The sequence below is a fragment of the Labrus bergylta genome, chromosome 13, assembly GCF_963930695.1.
Source record: "Labrus bergylta chromosome 13, fLabBer1.1, whole genome shotgun sequence".
Lineage (NCBI taxonomy): Eukaryota > Metazoa > Chordata > Actinopteri > Labriformes > Labridae > Labrus > Labrus bergylta.
Genome location: NC_089207.1, coordinates 21,288,256 through 21,302,064, shown reverse-complemented (window position 1 = coordinate 21,302,064; position 13,809 = coordinate 21,288,256). Strand labels below are relative to the sequence as shown.

Genomic DNA, 13,809 nt, shown 5'->3' with positions numbered 1-13,809 from the left:
GTCAAAATATTCTTTTAAAAGTACTTTTAAAACGATAACATTTGTTATTTTAATGATCTATAGCATCATCGGTACTGTAGCTTTAAAAATGATCTATTTCATAAGACAGGTGCTCAGGAGAGGAGGGAATACTACCAGCTCCTTCCCTCTGTGTGAACTGAACAAATATGTTTGTAACATTTCAGTAAGGAAGCATTTCTGATGTATTTGTTTGATTTAGGAGTTTTCTTGATATTTTTTGGCAGGCCTGTCTTCAGAGATGTCTGGCCCCTTAAAGGCCCTGAGATTGGGCGATCCTCCCAGGATATGGTATAAATAAACTTGTTAGCGCTAGCCTCCTGGCTAACGTTAGGTCCCTTTGTTTGGCTCCATCAGCCTTTGGACTGACCGACTGAAATCAGATTGTTAACGAGTTCTTCTCTGAAAGGTAAGAATCTGCTCAGTCACTGTGGAGTAATTTACATGTTTAGTGAAAGGTCAGACTCCTCTGGGAGCTCTGGGATAGAAGAGGCAGGTTGTAAAGTATTGGGATTTAATGTGGCGTTCAATGCATAAATCAGAGTGTCATCTGCATAAAGGTTGATTTTATTATCGATGTTAAAGCTGCAACAAACTTTAAAGGACATTAAACCTTATTCCGAGTCCAAGGTGCTGCAAGGTCAGACGGGATATATAATCCCTCCAGCGAGCGCTGGGTCTAACCCTGGGGTCTCCTAACATTTGGGTGTGCCTAGAAAACCTCCGAAGGGAGGGAACCAGGAGGATCCTGATCCGATGCCTGAATCACCTCAGCTGGCTCCTCTTGATGTGAAGGAGTAGCAGCTCTACTCCGAGCTCCCCCTGAATGTCTGAGCTTCTTCCCCTCTCTCTAAGGCTGAGCAAAGAAACCCTCCAGAGGAAACTCATTTCAGACGCTTGTATCTGCGATCTCATTCTTTCTCTCTACCCACAGCTCATGTCAACAGGTGAGGGTTGGAATGTAGATCGACTTTTTTACTTAGACCAACTCGAACCAACATAAAAATGTTCTTTGCTATGATTAAAAACTTTGTGCAAACAGGAACAGTCCTCAGTGATGCTTTATGAGGTTGCCCTCTTGTTTTAATCTGCAGGATAAGAATATGATTTACAAAAACAAAACACCGATCCAATAATTGTCTGACCTCAGAGCGGCCTGATTCTGTCTGCAGGACTGAGCTGCAGATTTAAGAGCCATTAGATCTGTAGCAGAAAAGATTGTTAGGAGAATCAGGGTGAAGAGTCATTAGCGTCTACTCTGCCAGCAGACGACATCAGAGCTGATCCAGCCAATCACAGAGCTCCTGGAGGCTGTCCTGGCTCAGCACATGTGCCACCTGTCACTGTAAACCTGCAACACGTCTTAATGCTGCAGCTGAGCCTCTTTCTCCTCTCGCTAACGCCGACTCTGCTCACTTTGGGATCCTAGAAGTTTTCATTCTAAAGACTTCAGAGACGGGCAGACATTTTGAATCCACGTTTTGGAAATTAAAGAAAGAGCAGATTTAGAAATAAATAGAATACGTTTTTTAGCTGAGACGTGTCCCTTTAACACCTCTCTTCAGCGTCTCAAGACCTGAGACAGCAGGGGAGCCGCTGACGTGTCGGCTGCACAGGTGAGCACTGGAATACACTTTTAAATACCTGACCTGTTAGATACAATGTCATAGAAACATTTAATATTCATCAAGAAACAATGTGTTCTTCCATAAAAAAGACAGGCTTTAAATAGGTCAGCCTGTACAAAGCACAGGGCCAGTGGTGGTTCTAGATCACTTTTACTGAGGGGGCCAAACTGGGGCCAGTTGTTTTGTCAGAGGGGAACATTAAACCCAGGTGAAAAATAGACGAAAATGATCGCTTTAAAAATATATATATATTATGCCAAATAATAGCACACATCATTAAAACCGCAAGCGGTGATGAAGGGCCCTCGCACCCCTTTCCATGTCGGGGTGTGTCGCGACTGGGGGAGTGCAGCAGCAGCAGGATTTGGCTAAGCAGCCGGCCACACAGTTTGATTTGTGTAAAAGTCGTAGTACTGGCATGTTCAAAAAGGCAACGCTATGAGATTCAGAGAATATTGGTATGCAGAGAGGTTCATGCCACAACTGTCATGATGCACAGCTGCAGTGTGCTGCTGAATTGGCGTCTTTTGCCGTTTTTACATATGCACCCCTGAAAATATGCAGATAATAGTTATTTAAACATTTGTAATGTGTAATTTATAAATTCTGGGCTACAATGAAATCAAAATTCTTTGCATTAAGTTTTTTTAAAAAGCCGTAAGACAATAACGGTATCAAAAAAGCCTGTTGGGGACCTTAAAAGAAGCATCTCTCGGACTGGAGGAGGCTGGTCTGCATCCCAGCCTGAAATGATCCAAGAAAGAGGAGCAAGTTGTTTCTTTCATGGGTTCAGCCTCAAGATCAAGCACAACTGGGCTGCACAAACAGGCTCCCTTCTTCCCTTTAATATTAGACTAAAAGAGATGATTGAAAACCTGAAACGCGTTGCATCAAATGGATAGTGTTTGACTAAATGTTGTGTGATGTGCATTTCTCATCTGAATAGTCCACTTTCCAAACATAAGTATTTAACACTTACATATAGGAAGGTCCTGAACCAAACCTGACTGCTTGTTGGAAACAGGTCTATAGTGACACAGGTGAGACTAACAGGACACAGGTGAGACTAATATGACACAGGTGAGACTAATATGACACAGGTGAGACTAAAGACACAGATGAGACTAACAGGTCACAAGTGAGACTAACAGGACACAGGTAAGACTAACAGGACACAGGTGAGACTAATAGGACACAGGTGAGACTAATAGGACACAGGTGAGACTAACAGGACACAGTTGAGACTAAAGACACAGATGAGACTAACAGGACACAGGTGAGACTAATAGGAGACAGGTGAGACTAACAGGACACAGTTGAGACTAAAGACAGAGATGAGACTAACATGAGACAGGTGGGACTAACAGGACACAGGTGAGACTAACAGGACACAGGTGAGACTAATAGGACACAGGGGAGACTAACAGGACACAGGTGAGACTAACAGGACACAGGTAAGACTAACAGGACACAGGTGAGACTAATAGGACACAGGTGAGACTAATAGGACACAGGTGAGACTAACAGGACACAGTTGAGACTAAAGACACAGATGAGACTAACAGGACACAGGTGAGACTAATAGGAGACAGGTGAGACTAACAGGACACAGTTGAGACTAAAGACAGAGATGAGACTAACATGAGACAGGTGGGACTAACAGGACACAGGTGAGACTAACAGGACACAGGTGAGACTAATAGGACACAGGTGAGACTAACAGGACACAGGGGAGACTAACAGGACACAAGTGAGACTAATAGGACACAAGTGAGACTAACAGGACACAGGTGAGACTAATAGGACACAGGTGAGACTAACAGGACACAGGGGAGACTAACAGGACACAAGTGAGACTAACAGGACACAGGTGAGACTAACAGGACACAAGTGAGACTAACAGGACACAGGTGAGACTAACAGGACACAGGTGAGACTAACAGGACACAAGTGAGACTAACAGGACACAGGTGAGACTAACAGGACACAGGGGAGACTAACAGGACACAGGTGAGACTAAAGACACAGGTAAGACTAATAGGACACAGATGAGACTAACAGGACACAGTTGAGACTAAAGACACAGATGAGACTAACATGACACAGGTGAGACGAACAGGACACAGGTGAGACTAACAGGACACAGGTGAGACTAACAGAACACAGGTGAGACTAATAGGACACAGGTGAGACTAACAGGACACAGGGGAGACTAACAGGACACAAGTGAGACTAATAGGACACAAGTGAGACTAATAGGACACAGGTGAGACTAACAAGACACAAGTGAGACTAACAGGACACAGGTGAGACTAACAGGACACAGGGGAGACTAACAGGACACAGGTGAGACTAACAGGACACAAGTGAGACTAATAGGACACAGGTGAGACTAACAGGACACAGGGGAGACTAATAAGACACAGATGAGACTAACAGGACACAGATGAGATTCACAAGACACAAGTGAGACTAACAGGACACAGTTGAGACTAAAGACACAGATGAGACTAACAGGACACAGGTGAGACTAACATGACACAGGTAAGACTAATAGGACACAGGTGAGACTAACAGGACACAGTTGAGACTATAGACACAGATGAGACTAATAGGACACAGGTGAGGCTAACAGGACACAGTTGAGACTAAAGACACAGGTAAGACTAATAGGACACAGGTGAGACTAACAGGACACAGTTGAGACTAAAGACACAGATGAGACTAACATGACACAGGTGAGACTAACAGGACACAGGTGAGACTAATAGGACACAGGTGAGACTAACAGGACACAGTTGAGACTATAGACACAGATGAGACTAATAGGACACAGGTGAGACTAACAGGACACAGTTGAGACTAAAGACACAGGTAAGACTAACAGGACACAGGTGAGACTAACAGGACACAGTTGAGACTAAAGACACAGATGAGACTAACATGACACAGGTGAGACTAACAGGACACAGGTGAGACTAACAGGACACAGGTGAGACTAATAGGACACAGATGAGACTAACAGGACACAGATGAGACTAACAGGACACAGGTAAGACTAATAGGACACAGGTGAGACTAATAGGACACAGGTGAGACTAACAGGACACAGTTGAGACTATAGACACAGATGAGACTAATAGGACACAGGTGAGACTAACAGGACACAGTTGAGACTAAAGACACAGGTAAGACTAATAGGACACAGGTGAGACTAACAGGACACAGTTGAGACTAAAGACACAGATGAGACTAACATGACACAGGTGAGACTAACAGGACACAGGTGAGACTAATAGGACACAGGTGAGGCTAACAGGACACAGTTGAGACTATAGACACAGATGAGACTAATAGGACACAGGTGAGACTAACAGGACACAGTTGAGACTAAAGACACAGGTAAGACTAATAGGACACAGATGAGACTAACATGACACAGGTGAGACTAACAGGACACAGGTGAGACTAATAGGACACAGGTGAGACTAACAGGACACAGGTGAGGTAAATTAAGAAAATCAAAATGGAGGCAAAACAGACAGGAGAGGAAGTATGACAAGAGAAAAAACACGGGGGACAAGAACTACAAAATAAGACAGGAAACACTGATCTCATCCCCTCCAATCAGCGTCCACATCTATTAATCCGTACGATCCTCTTTAACTCTAATTAACTGACCTAAATAGAACACCTTAAAAAAACTCTTAAAGGGATACGGTCTCACACACACCGAGTGATCAATGTAATTGACTTTCACATTTTATGCTGTTGATCCTTTCACAGAGACACGCCGACATGCCGACGGTCAAGAGCAAGAAGAAGAAGCCGAAGAAGGAGGTCAGCGTGGGCGAGGAGCAGGGAGAAGGTGAGAGTCTGTAAATACTGACTCAAATTTAGACTATTTTTTATAAAGAATCCGTCCTCCTTATACTGCTCATTGTTTCTGTGCAGCCAATTAAGGAGTCTCTCCACTAACGTCTGACATTCAGTACGTTTACATCATGAAGCCCGAGTGAAGTCACCCATCTGTTCATACAGGGGTCACTGGAGTCCCATCGATGGTGGTCTCCATGCTGGAAATGCTGTCTCAGACTAACTTTCAGTTACAGGCTGAGAGCTGGAGCTGAGGCGGGTTTCAAGCCTCCTGTTAAACCGTTACACTGCGCTGTCAATCAGGTCAGCTACACGTCTTATTGTGAATAACTCATGTTAATCTCTGCTGTAAAAACAGACTTTTTAGAATGGGTGTGTCTGTGACTTCCTGTGCTTCTGCAGCCAGCCTCTAGTGGACACTCGAGGAACTGCAGCATTTTACACTTCAGCATCATCCGTTTTGATTTGATGAAAGATAAGAGTTATTCACAATAAAGCGTGTAGCTGACCTGATTGACAGGTGGGCACGATGTAATGTTTTCAGGAGGATTAAAACCCGCCTCAGCTCCAGCTCTCAGCCTGTCGTTAGGTTGACTGAAAGTTAGGCTGAGACAACATTTCCAGCATGGAGACCCTTCAAAGTGACTTTGTTTTGTAGCACGGCGATGTTACAAACGTATTTTAGCCAGTTAAAAAATGGTTGAAATGAAGTTTTAGACCAAATATTCTTCATCTACATCCTGGCTAGTGCTCGCTTGGTAAACCCTTTGGATTGAGTAAGAGGTCGACAATCTCCTTGGTGTGTCAGGGCCTTTACACTTCTGTAATCTGTTTAAAGAGGCGAATAACAACAGAATATGTCAAGCTGACAGCTGGTTCTGTTCGTTCTTCAGTGGCTCTAGATATGGAGATGGAGGAAGTGACCAATAAGAGCCAATCAGACAGCAGGGAACCCTTGACTCCAGAGCTGCAGGATCCAGCACCACAGAGGAAGAAGAAGAAGAAGAGAGCAGCTACTATTGGTAAGACTTCCTGTTGGAGGAGCTGCAAGGAGGGGGTGGGGGGGTGGGGGGTCTTCACCCTGTCTTTACCCTCCAGGACAGGGTGAAGATAAAATGCAGATCGGGTGCAGCGACCATAGACTGAATATCAGACGCAGAACGTTTTGTTGTTCCCCATTACTTTGTTAAACATCATTTTGATATCTTGAAGCATTCTACTTTATTAATTGGTTGACACTCCTAAAAGTGTAACTGCACATTCTTCCTTCTTTACTAAATGAACATCATGCCATGTTGAAGAAGATGTGATTTTGACCATAAACTTGTTAGGAAAATGTTTACTGAGGGACCAAATCAACTGATAAGTAGGAACATGTTTTAGCTTCTAGACGATCAGACGCCTTCTTACAACTTGCAGAGTGCGCCCTGCTGGTCGTCATAGGGATTACAGGTGTCCTTATCTTCTCCACTTTTATAACAAAGAACTGTTTCCCTCTTTCTCAACTTAGCTCTTCTTCCCCCCGTCCTCTTTCTCTGATACCCTACAGACTTTTTTCTGTTTTTCTTTCATGTGTAACGCTGGCATCAGACATAGTTGCATTTTGGTTGTGGTGGCCATTAGGCGCCATGTGGCAGGAAGGTAGCATCAGCTTTATCTCTACCTGGAGCTTGCATGTGCGGAGTCTGGGTCTGTTGAAGGTGGTGATGCTGTTTGGACTGTGACGGCCGTGTGGGTAAGTAGGTAAGATATTGAAACTCTGCGTGTGGTCATGGTGGGAATTGACAGATAGAATTGAGGGGAGTGGCTCTGGGACGCCAGAGTTAGCTGTCCAGCCTTCCTGAGGTGTTGTGGGACTAATTGCGAAATTTGACGGGAGGTTCCGACATGACAACCCCGATGCTGTCCTGGCTCTAGCTGCCCATCGTTCTACACGGTTGAGTTGTGAGGGCCAAGAGGGGCTGTGTGGTCGGGTAGGTAGTATCAGTGTTGTCACTACCTGGAGCTTGTGTGAACTGAGCCTGCGTCTGTTGAAGGTGGCGATGCTGGTTTGGTTGCTATGGTAACTAAGGGCCCTGGGGTAGGTTATGTGACTTATCGGTGGGATTTAGGGTCAGGAGTGGAGTGAGGGGGGTCTCCACTGAATGCTCATCTTTTCATCGGTGAACCTTGTGTTTATTTCAAAATATAAAAAAACACTTTTTCATCCAGTGTTTTTCTTTCAAACATGTCTGAGTAATTTTTTTGTCCTCTCAGATCAGGAAGTAGATCACGCCGACACGCCAAACGGTGACACGGCCGAGCCAGCCATCGACGAAGACGAGACGCCCGTCGCTGTGACCAGAAAGACCAAAAGAAAGAAGTGAGCGCTACGATAAGAACACGTTTCTAATAAACCAAAGTACTGGATGAGTCCACGTGTTGTCTTTGTGACGGTGAATCTGAGTTCCGTCTTCTTGTCTCTCGTGTCAGGAAGGCGAAGACGACGGAGCACTACAGCAACGACCTCGGAGTCGAAGACGACGATATCGTCACAGACGCCCAGTCACCGATCCCCCAGCATTCCCTGTTCTCGGCCCCACACGGACAGAGCCAGCCGGTCGGAAGAGTGTTTGTAGAGAGGAACAGTGAGTGTGAATCAGCAGTGTTATATTGCAAAGAAACTTACCGGAGCCAAATATTCTTTGATTTATCTCTAGAAACAAGACAACTACATTTGGGCGTTTCCGACCCTTAAGCATAATGACGTCACACCCGAGATAACTGCGTTCCAGTTGCAAGTTGGAAAAGCAACATTGACGCGTCCAGGAGTACCTTTGTTTTGATAGCTAATACCAGACGATAACAAACTACCTGACAGTTTCATGAAAACACCTTCACAGAGAGAACTTGCACGATACCATCGGTATGATTGATTTAATTACAAAAAAAGACATAGCAGCCATATTGGATCTGAACTCGGGTTACTGAAAATTGTCCGAGTTTCCCAGACGTAATTACGACTTCAGGGGGCGTTCCAGTTCCACACGTGGGAATTTCCGACTTCCGAGATCAACTGGAACGCAGCATAACGTCAAGGCAACATGGCCGCCGTGTAAAATGGTCTCCTTATAAGTTTAGAGTTTATCTCTAAATAGAGACGTGCATGCAAGTTCTGAAAAACATGTTCAATTTGTAGAGCGAAATATGAATAAGAAGCGTGTGCAAATGACTAAATCACATAGAAACAAGTGTGCGAGTTACTTCAGAACATGTGCAATTTATAAAACAGCATGAAAAAACAAAAAGAGCGCATGTTTTTATTAAACATGCGCTCTTTTTGTTTTATTAAATTATTCAAATCAGGCCGATGAGGTGTGGAGAACCAATAAAAGTAACTGCACTACACTGCCAGTCCAGTAGGGGGCTGTAAGAAGACGACAACAGCCATACAGCTCGCTTTTTAAACTTGGAACTCCAACATGTTGGCATCGTGCTGCCTCCCCCGTGCTGTAAGCTATGTGGGTCACCTGCAGCTCACCTCACCTGACCAATCAGATCCATTTAGGCTCTCAGGCCTGGCACGGTTCAGTTCAGCTGCAAAAGTTTAATTCACGTCACCGATGTTAACGACAGCCGCTTCCCTTTCATACCTCTGAAAGTACCTCTGTGTGTGTGTGTGCGTGTGTGTGTGTGTGCGTGTGTGTGTGTGTGTGTGTGTGTGTGTGTGTCTGTGTGCGTCTGTGTGTGTGTGTGTTGGCAGGACGTTTCCAGGCAGAACGAGTCGATCATCTCCGACACTCTGAGATGATGGACGACTACCTAGACCCCAGACCCCTCTGGACCACCAGAGACGTCGCCATGAAGGTCCATAGCAGCTTCAGGTCTGTATATACACACACACACACACACACACACACACACACACACACACACACGCTGCCATCACTGCAGGAAGCGTCTCCGTGTGTGATATATATTTATTTGCAGTGCCTGCCGTGTTGTTATATAACTCATGTGGTGTGTTTGTGTACATGTTCTCCCTCTACAGGGTGATTGGTCTGTTCTCTCACGGGTTCCTGGCGGGGTACGCCGTGTGGAACATCATAGTTGTGTATGTGTTGGCGGGCGAGCAGATGACCACGCTACCCAATCTGCTGAACCAATACCACCCATTGGCTTATCCCGCCCAGTCCCTGCTTTACCTGCTGCTCGCCATCAGCACCGTGTCCGCCTTCGACAGGTGTGTGTGTGTGTGTGTGTGTGTGTGTGTGTGTGTGTGTGTGTGTGTGTGTGTGTGTGTGTGTGTGTGTGTGTGTGTGTGTGTGTGTGTGTGTGTGTGTGTGTGTGTGTGTGTGTTTGTGTGTTTGTGAGGGCACATTTTAAGCTCTGTTATCAAACTGAGTGAAAGTTAAAGGTGAAGTATGTAGTACATATATTTAGAGAGATAAAAGAGTGAAGCACATCAGGACTAGTGTTCTGTTCAGCCTCTAGTATGGAACAAATCTGCCCTCAAAAACAACCCTTAATGAACGCAGGCCCTGCAGTTGGCAGAGAAAGTCGCTCATAGGTTCACTACATTAAAATAAGTATAATAATAAAAGTGTGTTCTCACCTGCAGAGTGAACCTGGCCAAAGCCTCCATGGCTCTGAGAGGATTCCTCACTCTCGACCCCGCTGCTCTGGCTTCTTTCTGTGAGTTTGAAAACAGGATGATGATGATGATGATGATGAAGAAGATGATGTTTTATAATAACTCCTCTCTCTGTGTGCAGTGTATTTCATAGCCCTGATCCTCTCCCTCAGCCAGCAAATGACCAGCGACCGCATCAACCTCTATCCTACAGCCAACGAGACTCTGTGGTGAGAACTTCCTGTGAGCCTGCTCTGTTCTGTATTTATATTTATATATATTTTAAAGTATTTTCATTGTTTTTTATTCTTACCCTCACCTCCTGCAGGCCCCCAGGTTCAGAGCAGCAGATCCTGCGGCCCTGGATTGTGGTGAACCTGGTGGTGGCGCTGTTGGTGGGCATGGCCTGGGCTGTCGTCTCCACACGGCCGGACATCGACTACACAGAAGGTAGATTTACAGAGAATTCATCCTGAACATAACTGTCAGGTTAACTCAACGAAGACCAGGCTGAACTGACTCGTAGAAACATTTCTCAGATAGCGACCTTCAAGTGTTTTCTGCTTAATGTATTTAAAGTATTAAAGACAAAATACTCAAAATGATAATGAGATGTCAAAGAAATAATAAATAAAATGCATCCTATCAAGACACAGGAATGATTTATATTCTTGCTTATGAGGCATAGAAGTAGGTTCCATATATGCTTAGAGTTTATTGTGATGGTTGTCTTTTCTTTGCAGAGTTTTTGATGACAATGGAAGTGGAGTCATACCCCAGAGGAGAGGAGAACATGGATAACCCTGCCTGAAACTCTGAAAATCTTTTAACAGTCTGTCTGTCTGTCTGTCTGTCTGTCTAATGTTTGTTTTTATACTATATTTTATTTAGCACTTTGTTTTCCTGTGTGATTTTTTTAAAATAAATAAAGTGTGTACAGTAGCAGTTGTCGTTTGTTGTTGTGTTACAGACATTGACCACAAGATGGGGCTGTTGCTAAGACAACCAAGCAACTTCACGTGTCAGAAAATGTAGTAAATTGGATAAACGATCATAAAACCCGACTTCAATGTAGAAAACAGTGATTTTTTTAGAGACACTTCGTTGGGACAACACTATTCATTGGTTTGACCATATTATAAAGTGATCTCTTTTTTTCCATTAAATCACCTGGGCGCTACATAAAACTGATCAATAACACGATTTAGCAGGGAAATGTATTTTTGTCTTAAAAGTGACGGTTTCCACAAGGATTAGGCCGCTTTCTGTTCTTGCTAGAGTGTCTTCAATGTAATTATTGGCTTGCTCCTGCCACATCTCATTCACAATTCCCATTTCTCCCGTATTTTCCCCGGCCATGGTGAGAGAGTTCAGATATTTCCAACAGTCCATGAAGGCATCTGGATACATCGAGTCAGCGCTCGCCGCAGCTTTAGTAGTAAAATCATGTAAAGATGGCGGAGCTGCAAATGTTGCTGGAGGATGAAATTCCTGCCGGACGGAGATCTTTACTGGACAGTTTCACCAACCTGGAGAGAGTGGCCGAGTACTGCGAGAGCAACTATGTCCAGGTGCGAGTTTAAGTTTAAAAACAGGTGTTAATGAGTCCATTTAAGAGAGATGTCGGGCAGAGTTGGGAGGAGTGGGAGGGTTAGAGATGGGAGTGATGGAATGACAGTGACGAGCTCCCTTATTTCACCATTACCGTTTATAAAAAAAAAAAAAGGGTAAAAGAAAAAGAAAACAAGTTGAACTAAAATATGACTTAGACTTTTTATGAACAAAGAGGACTTAATCTTCAGTTCGGCTTTGAAATACTCCACCAAACATGTCTATTTTTTTTATAAAGATTCAACTTTTAAAACTGCTTTACCTGAACGCTGTTGGAGGAGACGTGAATGTTGAAATATCGTGTCTCGTTTTAAAGTTGATATTTACTTAATTTTGCTTAAATTTCATTATTGGACGGATGCCGAACGACAGGAGGATTCGTTTTTATTCGTTTATGTTCTATACAACTCTGTTTTAAAGGTGTGACATTACAGATGAGTTGGGAGTCATTAAAATTAGGTTTTTGTTAAAGGGAGTCTGGTGTGTGTGTACAAGCAGGCGACAGGAAAGGATGGTCCTGTTAAAACTTCCCTTTAGACAGGAGTAAATAAATAATGATAATGCACTTCAAGAAAACAGTCTGAATATCACGATTAAAGAGAAATGTTGAGAAATTGTCAATTTTGTCTTGAAAGCTATTCGAAATGATGAGAATGAAGTTAAAATACTATTTAGGGAATAAAGTGGAGATATCGAGAAAAGTTGAAATATTGACTAAAAAGTAAGTTGAAATACGAATTTGTGACATTTTCTCAAAGTGCGAAATGACCAAAAATCTTCCTGCCCACAATATTTTAATTCTCATGTGATTGTCCTCTTCAGTAACAGAGTTATTATAGAGTTTCATTGTTCTGAAAGTTACAATGAACCATGATAATAAAAATATGTAGGGACCGACCGATATGTTTTTTTTTGGGACCAATACCGATATCGTCTATCGTCTATGTTAGATCTATCTTCAATCCGTAGAGATGGATAAAGATATAGGCTACACATTTATAACAGTGATCCCTCTGATGAAGTTATCAAACACTAGTGGAAAAGATTTATAATGAAGACAGATCACTTCGCACTGTGCATGTACGTGCATCACCGGGTCTACTGTAATACAAAGCGACTCAAATGAAATAAAATCATCTGACGTGTGTGTGTGTGTGTGTGTGTGTGTGTGTGTGTGTGTGTGTGTGTGTGTGTGTGTGTGTGTGTCTGTCTGTCATGGACAACTGCTCCCTCTTGGTTTTTCTCTAACACACCTGTTCATCATCGCCACGTTTCATATTCATCACATTTCTGCTCTGTGTGTTGAAGCGTCCGCCAAAGCGTCACGCCGCATTCATTAGCCCGTTCATACAGATCCACACGGGGTCTAACAGACTCACACAGGCCCTGACACACCAAGGAGGCCGTCGGTGAATGGTTGTCGCCCTGTCGGCCCCAGTTGTCCTTTTTTGTCCGACTCCACATGTTGAATCACTGGCGCGGTTGGGGGTAGGAATCTCTCTGATTGGCTGTTCAGCTAAGCGAAACAGGAGAGCCAGTGCATGAAAAGAAATACGGAAGCGCCTCTTCTATTCACGTTCCACTAATAAAAGACCAAGGGCTGACAACGCCAGCGTCATTTTCTACTTTTTATCAGCTCGGTTTGTTGAGGAGCTGGGTTTGTTCAGGAGCTGGGTTTGTTCAGGAGCTGGGTTTGTTGAGGAGCTCGGTTTGTTGAGGAGCTGGGTTTGTTGAGGAGCTGGGTTTGTTGAGGAGCTGGGTTTGTTGAGGAGCTGGGTTTGTTCAGGAGCTGGGTTTGTTCAGGAGCTCGGTTTGTTGAGGAGCTGGGTTTGTTCAGGAGCTCGGTTTGTTGAGGAGCTGGGTTTGTTCAGGAGCTCGGTTTGTTGAGGAGCTGGGTTTGTTCAGGAGCTGGGTTTGTTGAGGAGCTGAGTATAACACCGCCCACATGTCCACTGTGGGCTGCAGCAGGGAGAGCTGAAAATAGAGCCACACTTCACATTCAGAGCCCTCAGGTGATGCTTCTCTCTTAGCTAAAATAAACTTTGATATAAACTCCATCTGAAT

General features: G+C 44.1%; 2 protein-coding genes across 2 annotated transcripts in view; both read left to right on the top strand.

The window, feature by feature from the left end:
- Positions 1 to 1,362: 1,362 nt before the first annotated feature.
- LOC109985185 (transmembrane protein 237A) lies at positions 1,363 to 11,076 on the top strand. The gene is made up of 11 exons (XM_020635473.3): positions 1,363 to 1,634; positions 5,433 to 5,514; positions 6,416 to 6,544; positions 7,779 to 7,884; positions 7,995 to 8,149; positions 9,265 to 9,385; positions 9,553 to 9,744; positions 10,123 to 10,196; positions 10,277 to 10,364; positions 10,463 to 10,584; positions 10,878 to 11,076. The coding sequence occupies exons 2-11, from the start codon at positions 5,445 to 5,447 to the stop codon at positions 10,943 to 10,945; spliced, it is 1,125 nt and encodes a 374-aa protein (XP_020491129.1). The 5' UTR covers positions 1,363 to 1,634; positions 5,433 to 5,444; the 3' UTR covers positions 10,946 to 11,076.
- A 145-nt stretch (positions 11,077 to 11,221) lies between these two features.
- Positions 11,222 to 13,809, top strand: part of LOC109985139 (abl interactor 2) — a 24,819-nt gene continuing 22,231 nt past the window's right edge. The window contains 1 exon segment of the mRNA XM_065962470.1: positions 11,222 to 11,705. Coding sequence (XP_065818542.1) covers positions 11,589 to 11,705 — 117 coding nt within the window. The 5' untranslated portion in view covers positions 11,222 to 11,588.

Excerpts from the sequence above, each read along its gene's own strand:
- LOC109985185 (XM_020635473.3), top strand. The coding sequence starts at position 5,445 with ATGCCGACGGTCAAGAGCAAGAAGAAGAAGCCGAAGAAGGAGGTCAGC. Across the intron at positions 7,885-7,994 it reads AGAAAGACCAAAAGAAAGAA|GAAGGCGAAGACGACGGAGC; the intron begins GTGAGCGCTACG and ends CTCTCGTGTCAG. Across the intron at positions 9,745-10,122 it reads ACCGTGTCCGCCTTCGACAG|AGTGAACCTGGCCAAAGCCT; the intron begins GTGTGTGTGTGT and ends TCTCACCTGCAG.